General features: G+C 44.8%; 1 protein-coding gene and 1 long non-coding RNA gene across 2 annotated transcripts; one reads left to right on the top strand and one right to left on the bottom strand.

The window, feature by feature from the left end:
- Nucleotides 1–41: 41 nt before the first annotated feature.
- ZDHHC15 (zinc finger DHHC-type palmitoyltransferase 15) lies at nt 42–20707 on the bottom strand. Its single transcript, XM_048319390.1, has 12 exons — nt 20563–20707; nt 17607–17633; nt 15358–15452; nt 14565–14685; nt 13484–13553; nt 13102–13134; nt 11907–12027; nt 10630–10762; nt 9331–9457; nt 8648–8757; nt 7447–7529; nt 42–6464 (listed from the first exon to the last, which is right to left on the bottom strand). The coding sequence occupies exons 1-11, from the start codon at nt 20702–20704 to the stop codon at nt 7486–7488; spliced, it is 1023 nt and encodes a 340-aa protein (XP_048175347.1). The 5' UTR covers nt 20705–20707; the 3' UTR covers nt 42–6464; nt 7447–7485.
- Nucleotides 12022–20263, top strand: LOC125333484. Its single transcript, XR_007206876.1, has 3 exons — nt 12022–13713; nt 14596–14750; nt 16831–20263. It is a non-coding gene; the product is annotated as an uncharacterized LOC125333484 (long non-coding RNA).
- Nucleotides 20708–24152: the final 3445 nt, after the last annotated feature.

Below are 24152 nucleotides of genomic sequence, written 5' to 3'. Positions count from 1 at the left end.
TGTTTAGCCTGAGCACAGGAAATAACCATTCACAAATCTAATGAATTAGCCAAAAATGGTTTTAATGCAGTCCTTGCCTGCAGTACAGTATAAACCATAATAAAAAACAACAAAGCAGAACATACAGGATATTCAGCTGTAGAAACCATACAAACACTTGGAAAATGCCAGTGAAACTGCACAGAGCATCAGCATAGTCAGAACACTGGTCCGACAGTAAAAACAAGTATCCAAAGCTTTTGTAAAAACCGATTTGATATCAAAAGTCTCAATGCCAGCAGCAGCAGCATTAAACTCCTGAACACAACACCCCAAAGGTGGGCAGCAATCCCTGTGTGACATTCCTTGGAAAATAATCACTTCCTATTGAATTGGGGGTGAGGGATGTGTGTTAAGCCACCCAGCTGAGTGGCTGCACAGAGCAGTGCTGGCTGGAGCAACTGGCAGCCCCAGGCCACACTGGGTTCCTAAAAAGCAGCTGGATGCAGTTACAAACCACTCCAGTGGGATTGCTGCTGTTTCCCAATTCTGTCAGCTCCATCGGGATGCAATGGGAGCACTGATCCCGCCCCAGAGGGAGCTCCCAAAGGGAGCCCTCTGACCCACAGCAGCCCCTGCAGTGGGTGTTCTGCTCCAGCCCCAGTTTCCCGCCAGGAAAAGCTCCAGCACGTGAAACCCCCTGGCTTTTCTGGGAGGAAGTTAAACCCTCCTCCTGACATTGACAACACCACAGCTCTGCCATTCTCTGATCCTGAGATTTAGGTCACTTCTATCTTTGAGGGACCCACTTGCACCACAAAGAGCATTTTCAGATGAGGACCAGCCATCTGAGCAGGCAGATTATAAATTTATAAAATAACAAGAGCTTTTCTACTTCCTATGTTCCTAACCCAAAGCTCCCTGCTCCAACAATGGATGTGGAATCACTCTGGGGTAGCTCTGTTTAGTCAGGCAGTGACTACAGCAGGAAGCTCCTCCATAGTGTAGTTAATTCCAAAGAAGGATGGAGCTAAATCAGAACAGTGGAACAAGAGGTTCCAGCTCCTCACAGCAGCTCTTAGTTACAACCTTGTCCCTCCTTCCTCCCAGGGAAGGTCACCTGCACCAGCCCAGCAGTTCCTTACATCAGCAGCATTCCAGATGCTGAGGGAGTTCTCTCCTGGACACATCCTGGAGGCTCCTGGATCCTTCAGAAAAGACAGGGGAGGGGAATAATACACCAACATTTTCAAGAATCCTTTGGGCTTCTGTTTCTTTTACAGAGGGAAGTGCTGAGATGGGCAGCACACACCTTCCCCAGGTTAGAAAGGAGAGGGCGGGACCAATTTCATTGCGTTCCAGGCTTCCCGTGGGATTTAGTCCAAGGCTTAATTCAAGGAAGTGCTTCAGGAAGTACTGGAACAGCAGGGAAGCCTTCAGGTCAGATACCTGTGTGTTCCATGGGCTGTTTGACACCAGCACTGGATGCAAGCAGGCATTGCTTTTCAAGCACAGCTGGAATAAGAAGCAGAGATGATCCCTTTGTCCTTTCTGTTGGATTTCTTTTTTTGGTTGTGGATTTTTCCCCCTCTCCTTAATATAACTTCATTTTTTTTTTTAAGAGTGGCTGTTACCCACTAAAGTTTTACAAATGCTGCTGTAAATCCTAAAATCTCATACAGAAAAAAATAGTATTTGAAAGAGCATGCAGGCATGAGCAACTTACAGGCTTGTATTTAAAATGTAAACTTACATTTTATTTCACAAGGTTTACATCCCAAATGGAAGCTGGAGAATGAAGAAATGAGGCTTTTAGGAAAGAGAAAATGCAGGAAGTGGGATCCTGCTCTAAAAGCAAGGCCAGCTGGCCCTGATTATGGGAACCACAAACCAATACCTGACAAACAGCGAGATTAATTACAAATAAAATACGTGGCACAGCTGCATAAAATGACACCTACTCACCTTCACAGTATCCAAAAAACCAGCACAAGCAGCTCAAAGCTGAAAATATTTAACTGTATGTTCAGGAGGAAGAGGGAAGACTCAAAGTGGGATGGAAAAAGGACAAGAGACTAAAACCCTGCAGCAGTGGGTGTGAGCTCAGTGTTTGTGACCAGGGTAGGGTATGCAGCACTAGGCAGGAAGAGCCCATGGCAGAGCCAGTGCAGGGTCTGACAGACCAGGCTGGGAATGAAAACAGCCCGTCTGCCATGCAAATGCCTTCACTGATCTGTTCAGAACGCGTTTAGGTTTGCAAGTGTTCTGGAACAAAGCAGAAGCTGATAGAATTGGAAAAAATATCAATAAAATTGAGGTATTTTCAAGTCCTATGGATCCATTTCAAAAATCTGTACCACAGGAGTCACTGAAATGAAAGTGTGACCCTTTTGAGTTAATTAATTCTGGCTTAATACACAAGGTCAGCAGTGCCTCCTTCACCTGCTAATTAAACCCTTCCACAAGTGCACCAACTCTGCACAGAGTAACTGCTCAGCACACAGTCACTGCTCTGTAGGATGCAGGGGCCCTGAGAACAGCTCAGCACATCACTCTTCATAGCTAAATTCAGGGAAAAAATAGTAATTTTTAGATTTTTTCCCCTTGACATTTTACATTCATATCACATTACAGACTTTATGCATCAAGTTGTGCTTTCAGTCCAGACCAGCATATAGAGCTACAGAGCTGCAGCTGGCGTGGATTTTGCTGAATCCCATTCCTGTTTATCCCAGGAAGCAAACATTCATTGCATAGTGCGATTAGGAAGCTTCCTGATTCTCACCAGTCACTCACCAGTGACTGCACCCCACACACACTGGGTGCAGCCTCCTCAGACGTCCAGTACTGCTCCCTGCCTAAAGGAAAACAAGATTATCCTACTCTGAAAACTGTTCCAACTCAGCAAGAGAAACCTGGCAGTGCAGCGAGGGTTGCACAAGCCCTGGTTCCTTGGCCAGGACTGGACTTAGGACTCCTAATTCCACACAGAGGAACATCAATATGATGTTCTGTCTGGGTTTTTGTACCTGAATGTAAGTGGGAGAGAAGGGGGAGAGATGAGGGGGTGGCTGTTAGTGGTCAGTTATTTTAGAGGATGAATGCAGGAGTAGCGCAATAACACTGGAGGCATCACAGTAAAGTCCAACAAAAGTGTTCCCTCCTTTCCAGTGGTGACATCACTTGGGAAGGTTGCTCCTAGCTGAGAAAGCTTAGTGTAGATCCAGTGCTAAGCAGAGAAAACAGCCCCTGGATGGGGTCAAGACAGTTCCCTTGCTGCCTCCACACTGCTCCAGGCTGGAGTTCAACACCTTCACAACCCCCCCAGTCACACAACTGACATCAGCATCGGAACCGAGACTCAAACCTTAACGATTCTCCAGGTTCTTTGACTGTAACTGCATTTACAGCACACACCCAGACACTGGCAGTGAACACCACATGGTGCCAATCCCAGTGGGAACACTTTGGCTGCTCCTGGCACACGGAGGGCTCAGAGTGTACCTGGAATGCTGGGACAGCAGCACCGGCAGTGTGAGATACACACAGGATGAACTGGAATCACTGGCCAGCTCCCAGAGCTGCAGTATCCTTGGTGATGGTGGGATGAGTGCCACTCCTGAAATGTTGGGATGGAGGGTGCAGGTAGGGGAGAGGTTTGATACAACAGCCCTTACGGTCAGTGCTGATGGCGGAGAGCCTCTGGATGAGGATCAGGGCATGGAAAACAAAGGAGGTGCTGCAGTGGGTTGTACCCCTGAAAGAGCCATGTGCAGGTTAAAAAAAACTACCACGCACTGGGCTGAATATTCTCTCTTTTGTCACCTGCAGCAGTGACCACAGCAGCCTGAGAAACTTCTGTTTTCCAGTGCATTTACTCAGCATAAACAGGACAAAGGCCGGGGTAACATAAGGATATCACCTTACGTGAGCAGAAGGGAACAAAATGGAGCTGCTCACTCAGACAAGTGGGTTTTTCCCATTTCGTTCTGCCTCATTTTACACAACTTTTGGGTTTGTTTCACATTTCATGAAGCTTTCCAGCATTTGATGTATGGATATTGATGGGAAGTGGCTCTGAAGCGATAAAACTTTGTATTGTTTCTACCTGGACAAGAGTTTGTTAAAACCACAGGAGGCTGAGCTGCATTGAAGGAAAGGAAAGAGTTGACCATAACTAATTAAAAGGAAAGCGACTGAATGAAAGTTACTTGGAAACATTTAAAACTGTTTCTCAATCTCAGCTGGGTACCTGTGCTATCATAAAGGTATCTGGCTTGGTATCAGAAGACAAAACTGATTTTCTGTACTCCCTAATGAGCAGTGCAGCAGCAGGAGCAGGCAGGGGAGCTCCTGCACAGCTCATGGGCAGCTCTGCTGCTGCTGCCTTGCACAGGAGTAACTCAAATAATGGCAGGGCTGTAACCAGAACCAAACCCAGGAAGGGCACTCAGAAAACTCCTGTAAATCCACACAACTCTGGAAAAATACACTTCAGCTAACAGAATGAAACAGAAAGTCACCAAATCATCTTCCTGGTTTTATATACAAGGAATTTAAAGTTTTTAAAGGCACAAATAGCACCTCTGTAGGTGCTAAATTCTCGTTGTGTTTAGCTGCCATCATCCTCTCAAGCTCCCCCTCTGGAGCGCATTTTGCAAGGAATGAGGTGATTAATTCAGCTGCCACCTTTCATCACACACAGCACAAGGCCCAACACCAGATTTACATTAGAAATGCAGCTTTAGATTGACAGGAAAAACACTTCCAGCACTCAGCAGCCATTTGGTGACAGAGCCACTCAACAGATGGGGCTCAGGTGGCTGAAGCAGGAACATTTTCAGTGTTCAGGGCCACCCTGAGGAGAGACACAAACCCACACAAACCTGGGCCAGCCCGCCTTGGCCCCTTCACAACCAAATTCAGCAGTGAGGCATTGCAGAGAGGTCGGCACTGCCTGCTCCACACAAACTGCAGAGGCTGAGAGACAAAATTCCTGCCCACAGGGCACAGATCTACCAGGAGTTAAACACCTACTCTTAGGGAAGGAATCTCTGCAAGGCTCTCCTGTCTCACAGATTCCCCGTGGCAGCAGCAGCAGAGGAACAGGGGAAAAAGGAGTTTGGCCTGTAGGCAAAGCCCTCATCACCAAACTCACTCATCAGGTCCTTTCTCCTGACACGCACAGCTGCTCCTGTAGTCACTGTCAACACCAGTGGGCTGATAAACAAACACAAAAATGGGATAGAAAATGGTACTAAATGATCTTAGAGGCAGTACACCAATACTTTTAGCATGCACCTAATTCAAACAAGAATGATGGACTGGGCTGAATCATGCAGATTAAATAAAAGGACTCAGGTCTAGAAAAATGTCCCTAATCCAGCCAGCCAAATCTCAGTTCCACTCCCCAGAACAAAACCAGGGATACACCTCTTTGACTGTAAATGCAGCAAAACGCAGAAACAAATCTGATCACCTCTTAGTGCAGAAAGCCCTGAAACCAGTCAGTGCACTGAGCTGGGAAGAAATCTGAACAAATTCAATATATCATTGTGTCTTCAGCATTTTGGGGTTCACCCCACCCCTGTGGAGTGTAAACTCCAAACACAACTGGTGGAGTTCCAGTGCACATTTCGAATTCTCATCTTCCTTTCTGACTCCATGAACACACAAAGTTCCATCAAACACTGATCCAGGAATGAGTGGGTATTTTAGCCCTAGGAATTAATGCAAACTGGACTGTCTGAAGTTCCCTTTTGCATTTTAGGTACCTGCAAGTAGGATTGGGCAAAGAGCATGATAATCCAAACTCTGAGACAATAACACCCTCCTAAAAAAAGTTTTTTTAAAAAATCTATGGCCACAATATTCTTGAATCTTGATACTGGCAATGTGAGTATTTTATTTTCCTTCACAGCTGCACATGTACATGTGCATGTTCAGCACTTTTGCTTTCAACACTCTTACATTCAACTACCAATTTAGTGCCAGATTTAACTGGGTCTGTCTTGCATTGAGCTGAACTGACTCAGAATTTGAACACAGAAAATACCACTTGTCAGAGAAGGTTGGAGAATCAGCCTCAAAATAAATAACCATTCCCAAGAATATTATGGCTTGGAAGAATTTCAAGAACTCAAGTCCCTGATGTTTGCAAAATGAAAAGGCCTTTGGAAGTACACTAGCATCAACATTTTTACCCATTTTGAATAAAAAATATATAGTATTTATAAAATAAAGAGAGCAGGCCAAAGAAGATTGGCCAGAATCACTCTGTAAAATTGTTCTGTTAACTCTGTAACTTAAACTTATAAAGCCTTGGGACATCTGGACAGCAGGATTTCTGGAGAAGCACTCTAGAATGCAGATTCCCATCAGACAATACTTCAGGATGTTTTCTCATCTTGAAGATCCACCTGTTTTCTGCCCCTCGAAACTGAAGTGCTTGCCAAGAGAAGGGATGTTGGCTCCTGAGAGGGAAGCTGAAATTTAAAGAAATAAAAAAGTGCAACTATAGCACTGCTGTGATGAGCGATCAAGGGCTGATCTGGGCTTTGGGAGTGGTTTTAAAGCCATGAAGAATGACTTGCCTGGCCTGGTGGAATGCAGGATGCAGCCCTCACCACTGACAGAAAAACACTCCGGGGAACAAAATGGGCTCCTACAACGTGCCAGAAGCCCATTGACAGCAGTGTGGAGGGGCCCTGTCTGCCAGGGGAGCCAGGCATGGATTGCAGTGCTCTGCCACACCACAGTTACTGACTGCCTTGGAACAGAGAGGGGCAAATTCCATCTGACAATTCCACCTCCTGCAAGTGGGACAGCAGAGGATGCTCCTGGAATCTCGGTCAGTTACATTCCCCTGGGAAAACAGGACACTGTGTCCTCCTCACTGCCTGCACTTCCTGTGGCAGGACGTGTCCCCTGTTCTCCAAGTCAGAACAGGTGGCAGAGCAGGGAATGTTCTGGAAGCAGCACCTGCCCCAGCCAGTGTCAGCTGTTGTGGGACCCACCTTTTCCAGGGGGAGAGAAAGCCTGGCAAAGAGAGTGACAGCTGATGTGGCATTACAAGGCACTTCCTTGTATTCCCAGCTGCAGCTTGGCTGCTCTCAGCTTCAGTTTAAGACTGCACCTGCACCGTCCCACACCTCCCGTGGATCCCTGCACAGATTTCCCTTCTTGTCACTGCACAGGTCAGTGCAGCAGTCGTTCCTGCCATGTTTTCCAGAGGAGCTGCAGGGTTTGTGTCCTCCCCTCCACACAGAGCTGGTGGCTCTGGTGTGACCTGTGCCAGCAGCAGCTGAGGGTCACTGAGAGCCTCTGCTTCCTTTTAGGGCCCCTTGAACAAGGGATTTTTGGGCAAGCTGGAGAAATATTGTTCTGCTAAAGCCCAAACCTGTCCAAAACCACCCCCACTCCCTGCAGAGCAGTGGTTTTGAGGCAAGTAGAGAAAGAAGCACTCACCTTTCTGATCCAGCTTTACGCCACTGTGTTTTCACACTGCTATGTCTCCCTTTCTATGGCAAGGGATGAGGCTTCACCAGAACCTGCCCAATGAAAAACAAAGCAGTTAGAGGTAAATAAATTTGGTTTTCTCACTGAGAATATATTTTTGACTAAGCATGGGACTGCATTTTTAAGGATCATTACAAACAAAAATAGACAACCACTTGAGAGAGAACGGAGCAGCTGTTTTTAAACTGAGATTACTCTATTATTGGCTTTATTTATTTCATAACCAAGTCACAAGCTTTAAAGCCACAAAGACAAATAAAGGTCTTGCAGTTTTAATGGAATATTTCAGGTCTTTCTGGTTTGACATTTTTACTGATTTACTTCTATTGTGTAAGAGAGAATCTGAATATTTCAGCTGAAAGGACCCACAGGGATCATCCAATTCAACTGCCTGGAAATGTCAGTTATTTTATAGGCACTATGAACTGAGAGACTTCATATAAGCTCCAGACCATTACCTGGGGTCTGATCTAGCCAAAAATCACCTCACTGTCAGTGTTTTCATATGGAAGAATTAATTATTTCTTCAGAGAATTTACAGTTCATAAAAATTGGAAGAAGCTCTGACTCATTCTTAAGTTATTTTAAGCATCATTAAAAATTCACAGGAATGCCATAGTTTGCTATTTTTAAAGCCAAATTTGTTGTTTGTAAAACTCATTTGTGTTACTTTGTAACTACCAAAATGTTTGGAACCAACCAGGGAGAGCAGGTGAATTTACTCTGGTAAGGAAGCTGGACAAAGTACAAAGTAGCTTCCTGAATGTATCCCTGCACTCAGGTGTTTGCATGTCTGTTTTCATCCACTTCCAGAGGACAAATATACTTAAAAAATCTAAATATTCTCCTTTTTGCAGGCACCACTTTATGGCCCAAGTAACTGTGCTCCATGCAGTAACACTTACATGCAAATATTCTCAATTTGAGGCAATTTCAATTTCTCTAACCCTTGAAACACCCTCTCAGTTACAAGTAGAAAGCTGCTAAAAAAAAAAGAAAGAACTGATTCCAAAGTAGAGCTTATTTTCAGTCTGTGCTCATTAATCAAGTCAGAGCTGCCCAGGGACTTAACCAACACAGTTTTTTTATTTGATTAGCCCTTATAATTCATCTGTTGGCCACTGTAGGTCAGGACAACTAATTTCCTTACCCTGAGGCTCTTCATCTATTCCATCCTCCTCCCACTGCTCCTCATTTGTCAGGAGAGGGTTCCGAGCTTCACTCAAGGCTCTCATTGGGAAAAAATGTCCATCCCCCTGGCTGCATGGAAAAAAGCAGAGAGGGACACTGCAAAAACAGCAAGTGACTCTAAAGGATGACAATTTCTCTGCATTTTTTCTGCAAACAAAGTTTTCTGTTGCCACGATTTCCCATGTTTACTTAAAATCATCTTTAAGCTTTGAAAAGTACCATGTTTATCTTTCATTTCAGTTCTCAATTTCTTCAAGGTCTCTGGAATACAAAAGTTGAAACTTATGGCCTGGAATCAAGTAACTTTTAGCAGAAGGTAAATGTGCTAATTGGATCAAGTCATTTGAATACAGAAAAAAAACCTGGAAAAATTAACTTGTGGACAGCTAGAAGTGAGGGGGAAACTAAGGAAAACATTTATGAAAAAGGACCAATTAATAGGTATATAGTTTATCAATTTATCCCACAGATTCTTCAGGGCAGAAATCACACTTCTGTGTTTGAATGACACCCAACAGAAAATGCCCCCACTCTTACCAACAGACACATAAAAATCCCACGTTCCTGTGACCTAAACCTGTACACAAAATGGGATAAACTGTAATTTTATCAGCTTTTAGCACTGACTTGATTATTACTTACCTAGAGGCAATAGGGAGCAACCAGAGCTTTTTTTCTTCTCCAAACACTTGCTGAAGATTCTTCACAAAGCCAAGATTGAATCCATTTTTATCTGGGCCATTTTGAAACACTGGAGCTGAGAAAGCCTCTGCAAACAGAGACAATTTCAGTGGAGAAAAAAAGAAATCAATGGCAAACACTCTGAAACAGGGCTGTGCATCTTGTAGCCATCTAAAGACAACGTGATTTACCAGATTCTAGAGATACAGCACTACAAAGTTTCAAAACAACAGTTTTTCCCATTTTGCAAAGCCTCTAAAGACTTTCCAACCGAAGGCAGGAATTTGGTCGTGCAACTGAACCTAGAGAACAGTCAAACCAACCCACAATGGGTTGTTTCATCCAGAGAATGGAGTTAAAAGATCTTTCACTCTGTGAGACTTGATGAAATTCAGAGGGTAAAAGTTTCTAGGTAAAATACTCTGCAGAATGAAGTAGGTTGGTCTTCAATGCACATTCTAGAAGTGGCACTGCGGGTTTAAATCACCTCATTTGTTAATGTTACAATGACCAAGCACTAGGGACAAACAAATGCAAATAAACTCTGGGTTGTGGCGAGGCATAAAATTAAGAGAGAGGAGAAAAACCTTGAGTGTCTTAGGAACAATTTGATCTCCCTTCTCAGCTGCTGCACAGGTCTGATATTTTGGGATAGTTGAGCTTCAGTGCCCCATGAAATGACTTTTGAAGTAAATAACTTGATAAAATCAGAATATTTGCTCACTCTTGATAGCTTCTGTTTTCTTATAAAACTTTATCCAAAAAGCTTTGAAAGTGAACATTTATCTGAGGAAAGGCAAAGAAACTTCTTGGGAAAATGATATTATTTTAGATGATAATGTCTTTGGTTTTACAGTCCCAATTTCTTTGCCTTTATCAGAGAAGGTGGACACGGTGTTTCCCAAGCTCACTAAGCTGGACTGGGATACAGCATAGGAGCATAACAAACCATTTTTCCTGAAAAGCTGCACTCATTTCACAGCAAATATAGTTTTACATATGCATAACATTTTTATAATTGGACTTCTACACTTTAAGGCTCTGGTTTCCCTAACAAAGCTTTTGTCACACCAGCTAATAAATGCAGCTCATTTGCAGTGACAAATTTCTGCAGCTTGTACCAAGATCTTAAATCTTCCTCCCCTCATAAAGCAGCAGGAACATACAAAAATAGAACAAATGCCTTTTTCCTTTTCTTTTTTTCTTCTTACAGCATCTTTGGTGTGTCTTACTGGAAGGAGACAGACACAAGAGCCTCACCTAGTGTGGATCTGTTCCTGCTGACGAGCCAGCAGTGGTAGCCAAACAGAAACATGAGGCTTACAAAGAACATGATCGCCACAAAGAGAAGGAAAAGGATGTGAAATTTGGAACGTCCATTGGTCAGCTCGCCCTGGAAAGGAAAGCAACACAGAACAAGTGATAGGAACAAATTAAAGATGGAAGTTCCTTGTACTTAAAAGAAAGATAATTTCTAAAACTCCTATTGGGAGTTCTCAAACTTTTATAGACAAAAGTCAACCTTACTATAAAAAGCAAAAAGAGACAAAGGAATGAATGTGGTTCATTTCCCCTCCTGTACCACAGCACGAAGAGCAGGGGGTGTTATTAACTCTTTGTATGGCTCAGAGCCAGCCCACCACAGCTGCCCAGGTGGGCAGGAGGAACACCCTGTCCCCATGGGAAATAAGCAGGCAGCAGCTCTTGAAGCCCTGTTTAAGTTCTGCTGAGTTTCCTGTGCATACATTAAAATTCTGCAGCTTGCTCAAGGTAAGCCCAGAGAACCTGACCTCTGCAGCTATCGGGGAGTGTTAGAACTGAGCACAGAGGGGTGGGGAAAGTTTAAAAGCCAAGTGGGAACTCTCAAGCAGAAGAAAGGCTCCTTTCCCTCTACAGCAGAATAGTCAAGTGCCAGAGGTGCCCAGCAGCAACACAGGCAGGCTCTGGGGACCTCCAGGGCTCAGGGCTGTAGCTTGTTTAGTGTGGGGAACAATTAGTGCACAGCAAAATTACTTAAACACAAACATACAGACTTATTGAGCAGAGGGGACAGAAACTAGAGGCCAAGGGCCAGTGTCTTACTGGAGCTGTCAGCTGCCCTTACTTGCATACAAACGACCAGCAGTAACTGAATAAAAGCCTGCTTTAGTTCACTCTGTTTTTAAATTGAGGAAGGAGGCCTGTGTGGACTAGAAAATGAACAAGGTTTTTTGACCTTTTTTGGTTTTTTCTTCTCAGTAAATATGTACAAATCAATGCCAAACATTGCAAGAGACACCCGTGCAAACACAAGGACAGGGAAGGGATATAACCTCTCTGCCAGAAGCTAATCTGCAGTCTGAAATTCCTGAAGGCTACTTGCTTCTTGCTTTGTGCATTTTGGACATCTAACAGCAGCTGGATTCCCAAAGGGCCCAGGGAAACACCTCCCAGGAAAATGCAGCCCCTCCACTGCCTGGCAGCAGCAAAGCACCGAGAGTCACTAAAGCCCACGAGACTCACAGCAGATGAAAAAGGAACCGGATTTCATGACTTACTGTCCAATACTTAATGAAATACTTGAAGACTGTTGCAGCAATATACAAGCAATACAACAAAGAATAGGCTAAGAACAGTAGAAAGAATTTGTAGTTAGAAAATCCAATGCAGTTATTCACCCTGGAGGACAAAAGCAAAGTTGAAATCAGGATTTGTGCAGCACACAGTGGTTGTAACACAATGAGCACGACCAGTTCTGGGGGGGTTTAAACCCCGTGATCACACAACCGAATTTGCCAACAAGCAGCTCCCCTTAGTGGCCAACAGGGAACAGACCTGAAGGCTCTGCTTTTCACTCAAGCCCTTCCTGTGGGCCAAGGAGAAGCACAGTCCAGATTTTTGGAATTGTTTTAAGGTTGCTACCACAGGTAAATGGGGCACAGAGGCAGGAACTCGTTCCTCCTGTCTGGGTCTTGTCTGCCAAGGCAATCAGATCTGGGACTTCTGTGCTGCTTTATTCATTTGCAGACCTCAGGAGCCACCTCACCACTGCCTGTTTGTTTACACACAGCCCAGTTAACCCCACCTTTGGTTAGAATTTGCCATGCACAGGACAACTCTAGAAAGGAACAAGGAGATGTACAAAAAAACCCCTAGTGGCTGTTTGTGTCAGAACTCAGGTTTGGAAAATCCTCTACAATTTTGATCACTGGGGAGGTTCAGGTAGGGAAATGTTTGTGTTGCTTCTGATTTCTTAAATCTTCCTTTGTTTTTTTTCTTAAAAAAAGGAGGAGTTTAAGAAACTTAGTGGCAGCAATTCTCAAAAGTGTAAAGCTCAATTAATCCATGCACCTTTCTGCACAGACTGTCTCTGACCAGATTGTTCAGAAACAATCCACGTGCAAATGTTACTGAAAGCATCCCAAGTGCAGCTGAAACTCTCAGAGAGCCCAAAGAAAAGGCTAAGCTGGAGTTCCTTTCAAATTTTAATAATAGTTAATGAGTGAATCAGCAGTTGGGGTTTAAATTTTATCAATATAATAGCAATTTTACACATGGGTTATGGAGCAATCATGAATGACTTGTTAAAATATCATTTCAGGCAATTTCAAAGTGCAACTATTTTATAAATTTCCCAAACTAAAGAGATGAATGGCCTAAGATGTGAGAGGCATACAGACATGAGAGGCATACAGAAATATATGTAAGTAGCCTTCCCTTTCAGAAAACCACAAACCAGTATCTAGGACATACCATGGACAGTGATGATCCATTTTTAGCACACACCTGCAAAAGGACAAAAAAGAAAAATGGAAAATGTTTATTGGTACTTCATTACCAACTGCAGATCAGTAGTAAAACCTTTGATTTTTGAGAGATTTCTACATGACAGAAGTTTTTTAAGGTACATAAAATTTTAAGATGGAACATTTCTTAGAGTTTGAAGACCAACTAATGTCCTTGGTTCTTGTGTTAGATAAAGAGACATGAACATGATTCCTGCCCTAGAGCACTGCTGGCTGCAGCAGGAGCAGAGACCCTGGGGCACCTTTGAGTAAAAAGGCACATGAAGGAGCAGCCCACTCACAGAACCTCGTGGTGACTGCACTTGGGTGAAGGACAGCCCATAACTTACATGGCACAAACAGAGCAATGGTGACAACGATCAGGTTTGATCAGCTGGCATCTGTCACAGAACCGAATCCCTGGAATTAGAGACAAATTAACACCAAATAATGGAAAAGTGCTCTTTTTTCATGGGTTAGTTGATCCTGTGCTCATTTCCTAACTATTCTTTTTCCTTCCTCTATCGCTGCAGCAGGTGACTGGGTTTGCAGCTGGTGTTTGCTGCCAGGTCACAATCAGGTAAGCAACACTCAGAATTCTGATGGATACTTGCAGATGGGGCAACAATGGAGAAAGCACAAAATCATGGTTTGGATTGGCAGGGACTCTCAAGTTCATCTTTTTCCACCTCCCTGCCATGGGCAGGGACGCCTTCCACTATCGCAGGGTGCTCCAAGCCCCGTCCAACCTCACCTTGGACACTTCCAGGGCAGTCACAGCTTCTCTGGGCACCCTGTGCCAGGGCCTCCCCACCCTCACAGGGAAGGATTTCTTCCTAACCTCTAACCTAAGCTTACTCTAAACCATACAGCTCGAGAGTGACAAACCAAAACTGCACATTTGCTACCACATTTACTCAGACTACCTACTCTTCATTTTGATAATTCTCTATTTATTCCAGTTCTCTACTTCAAAATTCTTCAGCCTGCCTGACAGAAATGAGCAGGTCAGAGCCTCCAGTATGAACACAGATTTCTTTAAGCTGTGAAGGGAGTGCAGCAGGCATTTAATCACTGAACATAGTCCAGAAAACTGGTCACAGATGTTCTGCATCTCTAAGCCAAGACTGCATTTTAAGTAAAAATTATGACAGATTTGGTTATTCTACTGCTATTTCTAAACACAGACAGCACATGTGGTAACATCTTGCTTCTCAAAGGTAGCACCTGGCACTGCACTGCACGGGAGGGTTCAAGGCTTTTTTTGTTTTCCCTGAGAGCAAAGGCATTCAAATCCTTTGCACAGGAGTTAGTGGGTGCCTGCAGTGGCACGGGGAATGCTGTTGGTCAGCAGGATCCTCTGAGTGCCAGCCTGTGCTGCTGGAGTGTGTGAAGGTGGATTTGGGGCCACGAGCTCCGTGCTGAGCTGACCTCCATTCCCTGTCCTTGTGTACACCGGCAGCTTCCTGGCGATCTCGGCGAGGATCTGCCTCTGCACCTCGGGCCTCTCCTCGTTCTCGTAGCGCTCCTGGTCAGCGTAGGACATGTGGAACTGCAAGCAGAGGCCACGAGAGGAGCAGTTACCCATGGGGAGCAGAGGGAGCATTTCAAACACAGGTGAGTTTGGAAACATTTTTACCTCCTGTTCCTGAGATTAATCTGGTGGGAAAATGTGGTTGTTAAGAAGACACAGGGAGGTAGTGTGTGCTGGAGAGCCAGAATACTGTGAGACATCAATAAGAAATGAAAAAGTGAAATTAAGGCTCATAAAACAACTTATTAGAATTGTTCCTATTGCTGCCTTAGATGATGATCATTACTCACCTTTATAACACATTCAGCACATCTCTAGTGAGCAAGAACCTGTCTCCAAGCCACAGTTTTATATTTTTAAAACTGGCATTAGTTGTTATTTATAAATTTACATTCCTGTAACCAGGATCAGAGCAAGGCTGTGTATATTTGAAGTGCCACACAAATATCAGCCTCATTCTGTTGCTTCAAATATAGTGATTTATTAGTATTTCATAGAGAGATAAAACAAAATGCAATTAAAAAAATTAAATCTACCAATCCAAACAACATATCGAATAATTGGTAGGGAAGAATTAAAACACATTTGCCTCTGACTCTGTTCTCCAGATCAACTAGACTGAAGGATTTTTGAGTTCTCTAACATCTCTGCTTTTAGTTTGCAAGGAATGAGAGGTGTTGGGTCTCTTACCTTTTTGCCTGGTTGTATTGGGAGAGTGAAAACAGACTTCCAATATGTCCACACAAAGAGCACAAAGAGAATATGGAATACTACAAGATAGGCCACTAAAAACAAAACAAGAAAAGAAAAAACAGAAACAGAGCAATGACTTCTTAAGCAAAGGTTTCATCCATGATGGGCATTATTCAAATTTTTCACAACAGTGTTAAAAAAAAAAAAAGAAAGGAAAAGACAGATGGCCATCCAGTGCCACCCATTATTGCAGTCCAGCTAAACCTTATGGCTCAGGGTCAGCAGCATCCCAGAGCTCAGGGGTGACCAATCTCAGAGCCTCCCCTGCTCCACCTGATCCCATTCTGCGGGTGAGAAAGATGCAGCTGTAAGAGAATTGTCCCACAGGGCAGGTGACAACCCTGTATCACTGGGAATGACAGGATTGCTGCCTCTTCCCCATGTCCCAGGCACAGGCCCAGCAGAACTGCCTGGTGCTGAGCAGTGTAAAGGTTAATTTTGCAATGCTCCAGCACCTCCCAGTATTGGGCTTCAGTGGCTACTAAATGCAGCTGGGAAACAGAGTGTGCACTGCCCACTTCTGCACGTTCTTCTTCTGAGAGCAGAGAAAAATAACATGAGCTTTATGTCACCAGAAAAAGCCAGATCTCTTATTAAACATCTTTTACATTTGCCACGGTTGATGCAATAAAATAAATCAGGAAAAATGCCCTCATATTGAGCAAAATAGGTCTTGTGATTACTGGGAAAGAACTGTAAACTAGCAGACACAACCTTATCATGTGAAACCAGCACATGTCAGAACAGTCTTAGTTCTACATGCAAACCTTACACCAGAGCCTTTAGCATTAGCAGGCATTCCATGGACAGGGAGCCAAAGGAGCTGTCCTTCAGCTCCACAGACTATCTACCATTTCTTTAACACTCAGCTCATGAAGACATTATCAAACAGTTACAAGATAGTTTTATCTAAACACATCATTTAATTGCAATAACAATCTCATTTCTCCCATTTAAGCTTCAAATTCTAGAAACTAAGATTAAAATAACTACTTGGAAAGAGAAATCTAAAATCCAAACACTTCTTAACTATGTCAAAACACTTCTTTTCCTGTGTGAAAATTGGTAAAAAAGGCCAAATTCATCAGTGAGATTTTCTAATGAGATGGCAAATGATGGAACACATCTCACAAGGATGTGATGGACTGTGGGAAGGAGCTGTGAATCACAGCTAAGTCATTCTCATGCTCCAAGCTGGTTGGAGGGAGATGTTATCCCTACACTACATGCAGGTGGAGCTCAGCCATTTTTAATTGCTATGGAAGGAGATAAATCTTGCAACAGGTTTAATTTTGTTCATCAAGCAGCCCAGCAGCAAGTTAGAGGCAGCTGACCTGGAGATGCACTAATAGATTAGGCAGCTATTAACTTTCTTCTGCTGAGTAGTCATTAACATCCTGCTTTCTGTAGTTTCTCTGTAGCAATTTCAAACATTAGAAGTGCTCTATAGGGGAAAGAGAATTTACTGGATACAGCAATCTGAAGGATCTGTAAATGTCAGCTGGCACTGCTCTTCATGGAACAACTTACACTACACCTACTTCTGTCCTTCATAACCCCAGAAGAAGAAAGTCACCGAGAGAACACTTGGATTAGCCAAAAGCATCCAAAGCTCCTCCAGGAAAGAAGGGGAAGAACGTTACAGCAGCCACTGACTCCTTATTCCTCCAACATGGCCATCGTCTTCACCAACACACCGGTCATTGAGCAATCCTACTGTGCTATGACTCAACTTCTGTTAGTGGGCACCAGAACTGAGAAAAAAAACTTTATCAAAAATAGCTTTCACTGAAAGATCAAATGGAACAGCGAAAAAAACCAAGTGGGCTGCAGATAGGAACTAGTATTTTCTGTTTGGCTTGTAAAATCGGCTCTGGAACTGTGTAAGGGAAAGGGAGAAGAGGCGTGTGGGTGTGCACAGACACACAGAGCTTTTCCTGAAGACTCAGAGGATCAAAGCTTTTCCATGTTCTGCCCATACTGTGACTAAACAGGGCATTTCTCGATGCACCCAGAAGGTGCAGCATGCTGTGTATCCTCAGGAGGGTGCAATTACAGGAAAAAAACACTGAAAGAGGATGCACCTTTAAAAAATTAACAGCAAATATTTCTGGTATTTCACCCAGAACATTTGTGAATCCTTTTACACAAGGATTGAATGTCAAATAATAAATTATCACACGTACCTTTTTCCACAGGGTTGCTCACAGTCACTGGAAAAGAAAAAAAAAACGTGTCCAGAAAGCAAATAGGAATCCCAGAGAAGTTTGTGACAAATAACATTTCTATGTGAAATACAGCCATTTTAGGAAAAAACCTTCAAATTCAAGAGGCAAAGAGAGAACCCACAGTTCAGCATCAAATCAAAAGCATCCGTAACAACTCTTCTTCACTCACGCACACCCCCACAGCAAGATGTTCAGTAACTGTTGCTTGTGCTGTATTTTCTGCTGTATTTCTATATATTCTGTATATTTTGCATTAGAAATACGACACAACCAATCCTCTGGTGACAGTGATAAGATCACCAGGGCTCCTCTAGCACCTGTCCAAGATTTATCCCTCTGCATTTACCACATACTCAAGGCTGCTTTCTACTCCAGGTTGTCTTGACCCTCCACTGTAAGCACTGTCCCAAAGCATTTCTGCATCAGAATAATTAAGAAGTCATAAATTTCTCAGCTTTGGCCGAGTCAGCAACTGCAATGACTCCATTGTTTTTACACTTCCTACCAGCAGAAATTTTACAACGCCTTCTTGCTTCACCAAAATGAGAGAAAAGCCCCTACTAACAGAAGCCCTTTGAGCAACCAGCAAAAGGTACATTGTTCAATGTCTGCTTGTAATGACTATTTGAAAATCCATCTATTATTTTAAAAGCCAGCATCCAAGTTTAACAGAAGAGACAAGGACAGCTTTCTTGAACTGAAAACAGAGAGTTCTGTGATATTTTGACAGAGCACTGCTTGGAAGACAAAGCTCTGTGACACACAGAAGCGTAGATGAAAAAATAAACTGCATCTTTGCTGTGTCTCTGCCCACTCAATTTCAGGTAAACAAGACTGTTAGGAAATCTTTAGTTTTTCCTTTGCTTTGCTGCCAGTCAAGCAATGATGAGCTTTTCACAAACACTGCCCAGCTCCCTCCTGACCACACCTGCAGCAGGGCCTCGCAAAGGATTTTACTTGAGAAAAGACCATAAAGACAGATGATATAAAAGGTTCTATGGCAGGATCACTGTTGTCACTGTGGCAGCAACCACCAGCCAAATGAAAACTGAGGCCTCCTCCTATGACTCACTGGCCACCCCAGCCACTGAGAGCTCAAACCCAGCATCAGGAGGTGCCTCCCAGACATCACCCCCACAGCACTTTCAGTGCTCGGCACAACTGAAGATGCAAACCAAGGTTCCAGACAAAGCATTCACTATTTACATGCTCCCAGCAGCTGAGAAGAGGCAGCCAGCTCAGCAAGCCTTGCTGTGTTAGAAATCTGGAGAGACACAATGTCCTGGGAGATGGTTGGCAAGAAACAGCACAGGCCAACAGTTCATGCTTAAATCCTGAAATAATTCAGTCATTTCAGCTTCTGCAGAGGTAAACTCCTCCACACACAAATAAAAGAGATGAGAGAGAAATGGGGCAAAAAAAAAGATAGGCAGGTGTGGGCAAATGAATGATTTTAAGCAGTGATTCCAGGCAGCAAGCTGAGCTCCTGCCAGCTGACCCAGCATTTGCAGAGCAGCACAGCCCCAATCCAAACCCCACTCAAATCACCTGAGTCTCCTCTAACAGCTGCACTGAGACCTGGGATCAGCCCGTGTTCAGTATCACTGAATTTACACAGCACATTTCAAAAGACTGACAGCATTCAGGAAAACACTCTACATTTTTCGTCTTGGATGTTCCAATACCATTGTTCTTAAACTTGGATGTTCTAATGACAGTTACATGCACCTCAGAGATATCATTCTATGTGAATTCTTGAAAGAAACAGCCCACAGCCTCAGAGATGGGATAAATGTGATGGAGTGTTTGGGGGCTTTGCCAAGCTGCTGATTAAAACAGACCACAGAAGCTGCATTTCATTCTAGTTCCCATCAAGAGAAAACAACAGGTCTCACTGCATTGCCAACCTTAACACACACCTGATTTATGTTTGTGCAGCACCAGAAGGCAGCTCCTGCCCCAGGAACATCTCAGACTGTCCTTTCTGGGACCTCTGGTTTCCTTTATCTGCCTTACTCTGTCCTGAGGAGCCACATCTCCTCACAATTTCACAAATCCAAGCTTCCAGCTCTTCTCTCCACCAGACCTGCCAACCCTTTTTTTCTAGTAGCACACTCAACCAGAAATAACAAACAGAAGAAAGTTTATAACTTACTATAGAGTTAAATTGCTACATTAAATATACAATTACCAGACAGCATAAAACTTCCTTTTCTAAAAGGTAGTGTTTTCAGTGCTACTGTAATAATTCCACTCCTGAGTGGGATTTCACGTAACCTCTTTCTTTCCTTTACAGACTATAAATATAAAACCATGGTAAGGCAGGGCACAGACTGACGTTTGTTACCGCTTAGCTCATAAATCACATCTGGACGTTATCAAATCACAACACTGGCTTTCACTGCGGGATCACTCTCCCAGCCCTCCCAAGCGTCACCTCCTTGCTGACAGGAACACACAAAACAAGGGCTCATGACTAACAAACAGCACCCACAACCCGCACCCAGCCCGGCCGGGTTACAAACCCTGTGGAAAGCAGGGCAGCACGCCCTAAACCTCCTCATTAATCCCGTAATGGCTCGACTCGAAATAAAGTGTTTGTCCCTCTGCACGCATCACTGCCGGGATGGGAGCCTCGGGACACCGCGCTGCACCCGGGCGAGCGCGGGGCCCCGCTCACACCGGCGAGACGGGAGGAGGAGGAGGAGAGGATAAGGAGAACGGAAAGAAAGGGAAGAAGGAGAGGAAAAGGAGAGAAAGAGGAGGAGGAGGAGGGGAAGAGGAGAAGGAAACGGGGAATGGCCCGAAGCCCCCGGCCCGCCTCGCCCCCCGCCCGCAACCCCGCGGGGGCCCCGGCGGTGCCGAGGCGCGGCCCGGGGCGGGCGGGCCCCGCTGGGCGCGGGCGGGCGCTCACCGAGGCAGAGCTCGCAGACGTATCCGTAGTAGGACCAGAGCAGGAGCAGCGCGATGAGCAGCACGGGCAGCCAGGCGAAGGCGCGGCGGCAGCAGCGCAGCCCCCGCCACAGCGCCATCCCGCCGCCCTCAGCGCCGCGCATCGGCGCGCGGCTGCGCGGGCTGGGCCGGAGCCGGCGCGCTCGGCGCTCGGCTGAGCGGCCTGCGTGCAGCAATGGCGCCCCCTGGCGGGGCGGGCGGGCGGTGCCGCTCGGGGCGGGCGTCTCCGGAGGGAGCTTTTCTCCAAACACGCTTTTCCCTCAAAACCCGCCCGGTTCTGGGCTTTGTGCTGTCGGCCAGAGGAGGGAGGTGATGCTGCCCGCTCTGCTCAGCCCTGTGGGGCACACCTGCGGCGCTGTGTGCAGTTCCGGGCTCCCCACAGTGCAGCACCCGCGCGGGTCCAGCCGGGGCTGCCGCGGTGATGGAGGGGCCGGAGCGTCTCTGAGGGGGAAGGCTGAGGGAGCTGGGGCTGAGCAGCCCTGGGAGGAGACGGCTCGTTAATAAACGTCTAAAAGGAGGTGTCAGAGGATGGACCAGGCTCTGCTCCGTGGAGCCCAGCAATGGACCAGAGGAACGGGCAGAACCGATCCCAGGGAGCTCCCCCTGCACAGGAGGCAGAACTTCTGCCCTGGGCAGTGCCCAGCCCTAAACAGAAACCAGAGAGGCTGTGGAGTCTCCTCCCTGGGGATATTCCAGAGCTGTCTGGACACAGTCCTGTGGCCTGTGCTCGGGGATGGCCCTGCTGGAGCAGGGAGGTGGCCCCACATGGACCCACTGTAGTCCCTCCCATCCTGACCTATCCTGGGGTTCTGTGATCTGGTAGCACTGTCCTGTCCTCTGCACCAACAACAGCTTTGCATTGCTCTCCAAATCCCTAAGTGCACACCTAGGATTATGTAAATATATACACACACAAGTGAATATGTACGTAATCACTTATTACTACGGAATATCCATGGGAGGATCAGATTCCAGACAACTCATGGAACAAAATGAGTGTTCCCTCCAGCAGCCTGGGAACATGGCATTTAATGTACAAGAAAGAAAACAAAAAGACCCCCCCACACTGCCCCAGACTGCTCCACAAGCCCCTCTGAATTCCTGTAGGAACCTCCTCATTCCCACTCTCAGTGATTTGAGTTACAGCTCCAGGTAATTAACTCCACTCTATCACGTCTGGTAAGGAAATTAGTTTTCTCCTCAAGAGAATGACTTATCTGACAGAATGTTCTTCTGACAAACCCCTGGTGTAATTTGTGATACTTTCTGGTCACCTCTTTGTTCAGCAAGGTTTTTTTCTCCTCAGAATTTGTTCTAAAACTTCCCTTGTTGGGATCACAGTTGGAGCTGTGCTCTCTTTACCCTCTCCTTTTGGGTACAGGCACCATATTTGCCATTCTTCTGCCCAGATCCCCGAATTAAGACATCACCCACAAATCCTCAGACCACACCTGTAACTCCATATTTAGTTCTCTCAATATTTTAAGATGGAAATGATCCCAGGACGTTCAGGAAAGGGATTTAGAACACATACACTCAAAGTTTTGAGGATTTAGGAGAGCAAGATGTGAGTGCCCCTTTGCTTTCTCTCCTTCCCCCACTGCATAAGTGCTGAGAACCAATATTTTTGCCAGCAATACATTTTACAATCAGTAAGATTTAAAAATAACTCTTGTGAGTTAAATCACTCCCTGAAGCAACTCACAGAATCTCCTCTCCTGGGATAGGTGGGATGAAGAGCACATCCATGGGACATTTTTCCTGCGTGTTCATGTAAGGCAGGAAGGCACCTTCCCAACAGACAGCAAAGGAACACGCTAAAAGTGAGCAGACCTCATCAGATAAAGCCTCTGCAAATAAAGTTAAGACTTTTTCTTTTGTTCAACATCCAGTTTTTCTAAGTGCTCTAAGGATTATCTTCAAAATTCTTTGGTTTCATGGGCTTCCAGGGGAGACTTAGCTATAGAAACATGAGCTCATCTGAGGTAAGAGATTCCCAAATACAGCTCTTTAAAACAAAAACAATCAGGTGACCTTAAATCTTGTGATTCTTAGAATGTATTCTTGCACTTGCGGTTCAGCTGGTAGCTCCCCATTTGAAATAGCTGGAGTGAGATAGAAGTGGGATAAGGCACCTCGTGCCCTTTCCAGAAACCAACACTGCAAGTGTTACTCAAAATAAAAATTAAATCTAAAGCTTACCTTCAGCCAATTGCACAAAGTAAAGGAAGTCCTCTCTGGGTGTGCAGCCTCACTGGGCTTCAGAGAAACTGCAGCAGCTGCAAGGAAGGTATGGAATTATCCTAAATAATATCCAAATCTTTAAATTTAACCCTGACCATGAGCAGTTTCCTGCTAAGACATAGCTCACACAACTTTAAACTTGTGCAGAGTTCAGGAAGCTGTGATTGCATCCATAGTGTAACTCCACTGTTCAAAACTACTGGCACAGACTGCAGAAAAACACCCAAGTACCAGCAGCTTTAGGGTAATTTAAATAAGGCTCATCATCACTGGTTCTTCTCAAAAAACAAATTGTTGGGTGCTTAAAGAAAGGAAGATGGTGATGACTCACCAGTGGCAGAGACACCCTGGGCATCAGGGAACACATCATCTGCAGTCTGCAGACCAGAGCAAGGCTGACAGCAACTAAGATGGCTCTGGCATTGGTCCAAAACCAGCTAAAAGAAAGCAAGAAATAGTATAAATCAGGAAAGAAATGACAGTTTTTACAACAATTGTAGAAAAAACCCACATCTACCACTTTCACTGAGATGCTCTTTCCTGTGAGAAAATGATCTAAAAAATTACTCATGGTAGAAAATGCTCAATTGTCTCAGCCTGTTAAAAAAAAAAAAAACCGCCAAACTGGAAAATGCAGTTTGTCTCTCCAGTCTTGAATGTGAAACTGGGCCTGGGTTACTGTCTGAATTTTGAAATTATATTCTAACCCAGAAAACCAAAGTTGCACTTTGGTTTGGAAGTTTGCACTTCCGCGCTGTTCATTTCCAAATCTTGCCTGAGCTTGTTACACATGTGAGCCTTGGAGCTGTGGGGAAAGTCAGCTACAACAACTGACTGCAAACTGCAGGGAGCCAAACTTTGGGCAGAGCCAACTTTTCAAACTACTCTGAAGCCAGGGGATGTAAAATAAAGGTGTGACCTAATTGTCAGGCACATTTATATCTGGGTAGGTTACGCGTGGTTTTGCTTATCAGTGACAGAGATCCAAGAAGATTTGATAATCCATGAGCTAAAATGGGAACTAAAACCAACCCTGACTGGCTCCTGAGCTCCTGCTGAGCTAAAAAAGCTCGTGAGCCTCAAGGCTGGCTCATTTTCATCCTTTATTGTAGGAAAACACAGCAACCCTCCCTATCTCAATCCTATCTTGGCCTATCACATACTGTACTTGTAGGTAAGGAGATAAATCTAATCTAAGCTGCTAAATGTAATCGTATCAGATTTGGGCTTTCTACCAAAAGTGCTGCACCCCAGCTCATGCAGAAGAGCCAGGCAAAGCTCTCCTAGAACATACAGTGAGGTTTGGTA

Source organism: Corvus hawaiiensis, chromosome 14 (assembly GCF_020740725.1).
Source record: "Corvus hawaiiensis isolate bCorHaw1 chromosome 14, bCorHaw1.pri.cur, whole genome shotgun sequence".
NCBI lineage: Eukaryota > Metazoa > Chordata > Aves > Passeriformes > Corvidae > Corvus > Corvus hawaiiensis.
This window is presented reverse-complemented; position numbering and strand designations above follow the sequence as displayed.

What these genes read in the sequence shown, in the direction of transcription:
- ZDHHC15 (XM_048319390.1), bottom strand. Translation starts at nt 20,704, where the DNA reads ATGCGCGGCGCTGAGGGCGGCGGGATGGCGCTGTGGCGGGGGCTGCGC. An exon ending in GAGCAACCCTGTGGAAAAAG is followed by an intron (nt 15,453 to 17,606) that starts GTACGTGTGATA and finishes TTTTGTTTTTAG; the next exon opens with TGGCCTATCTTGTAGTATTC. An exon ending in CAATACAACCAGGCAAAAAG is followed by an intron (nt 14,686 to 15,357) that starts GTAAGAGACCCA and finishes CTCTGCTTGCAG; the next exon opens with TTCCACATGTCCTACGCTGA.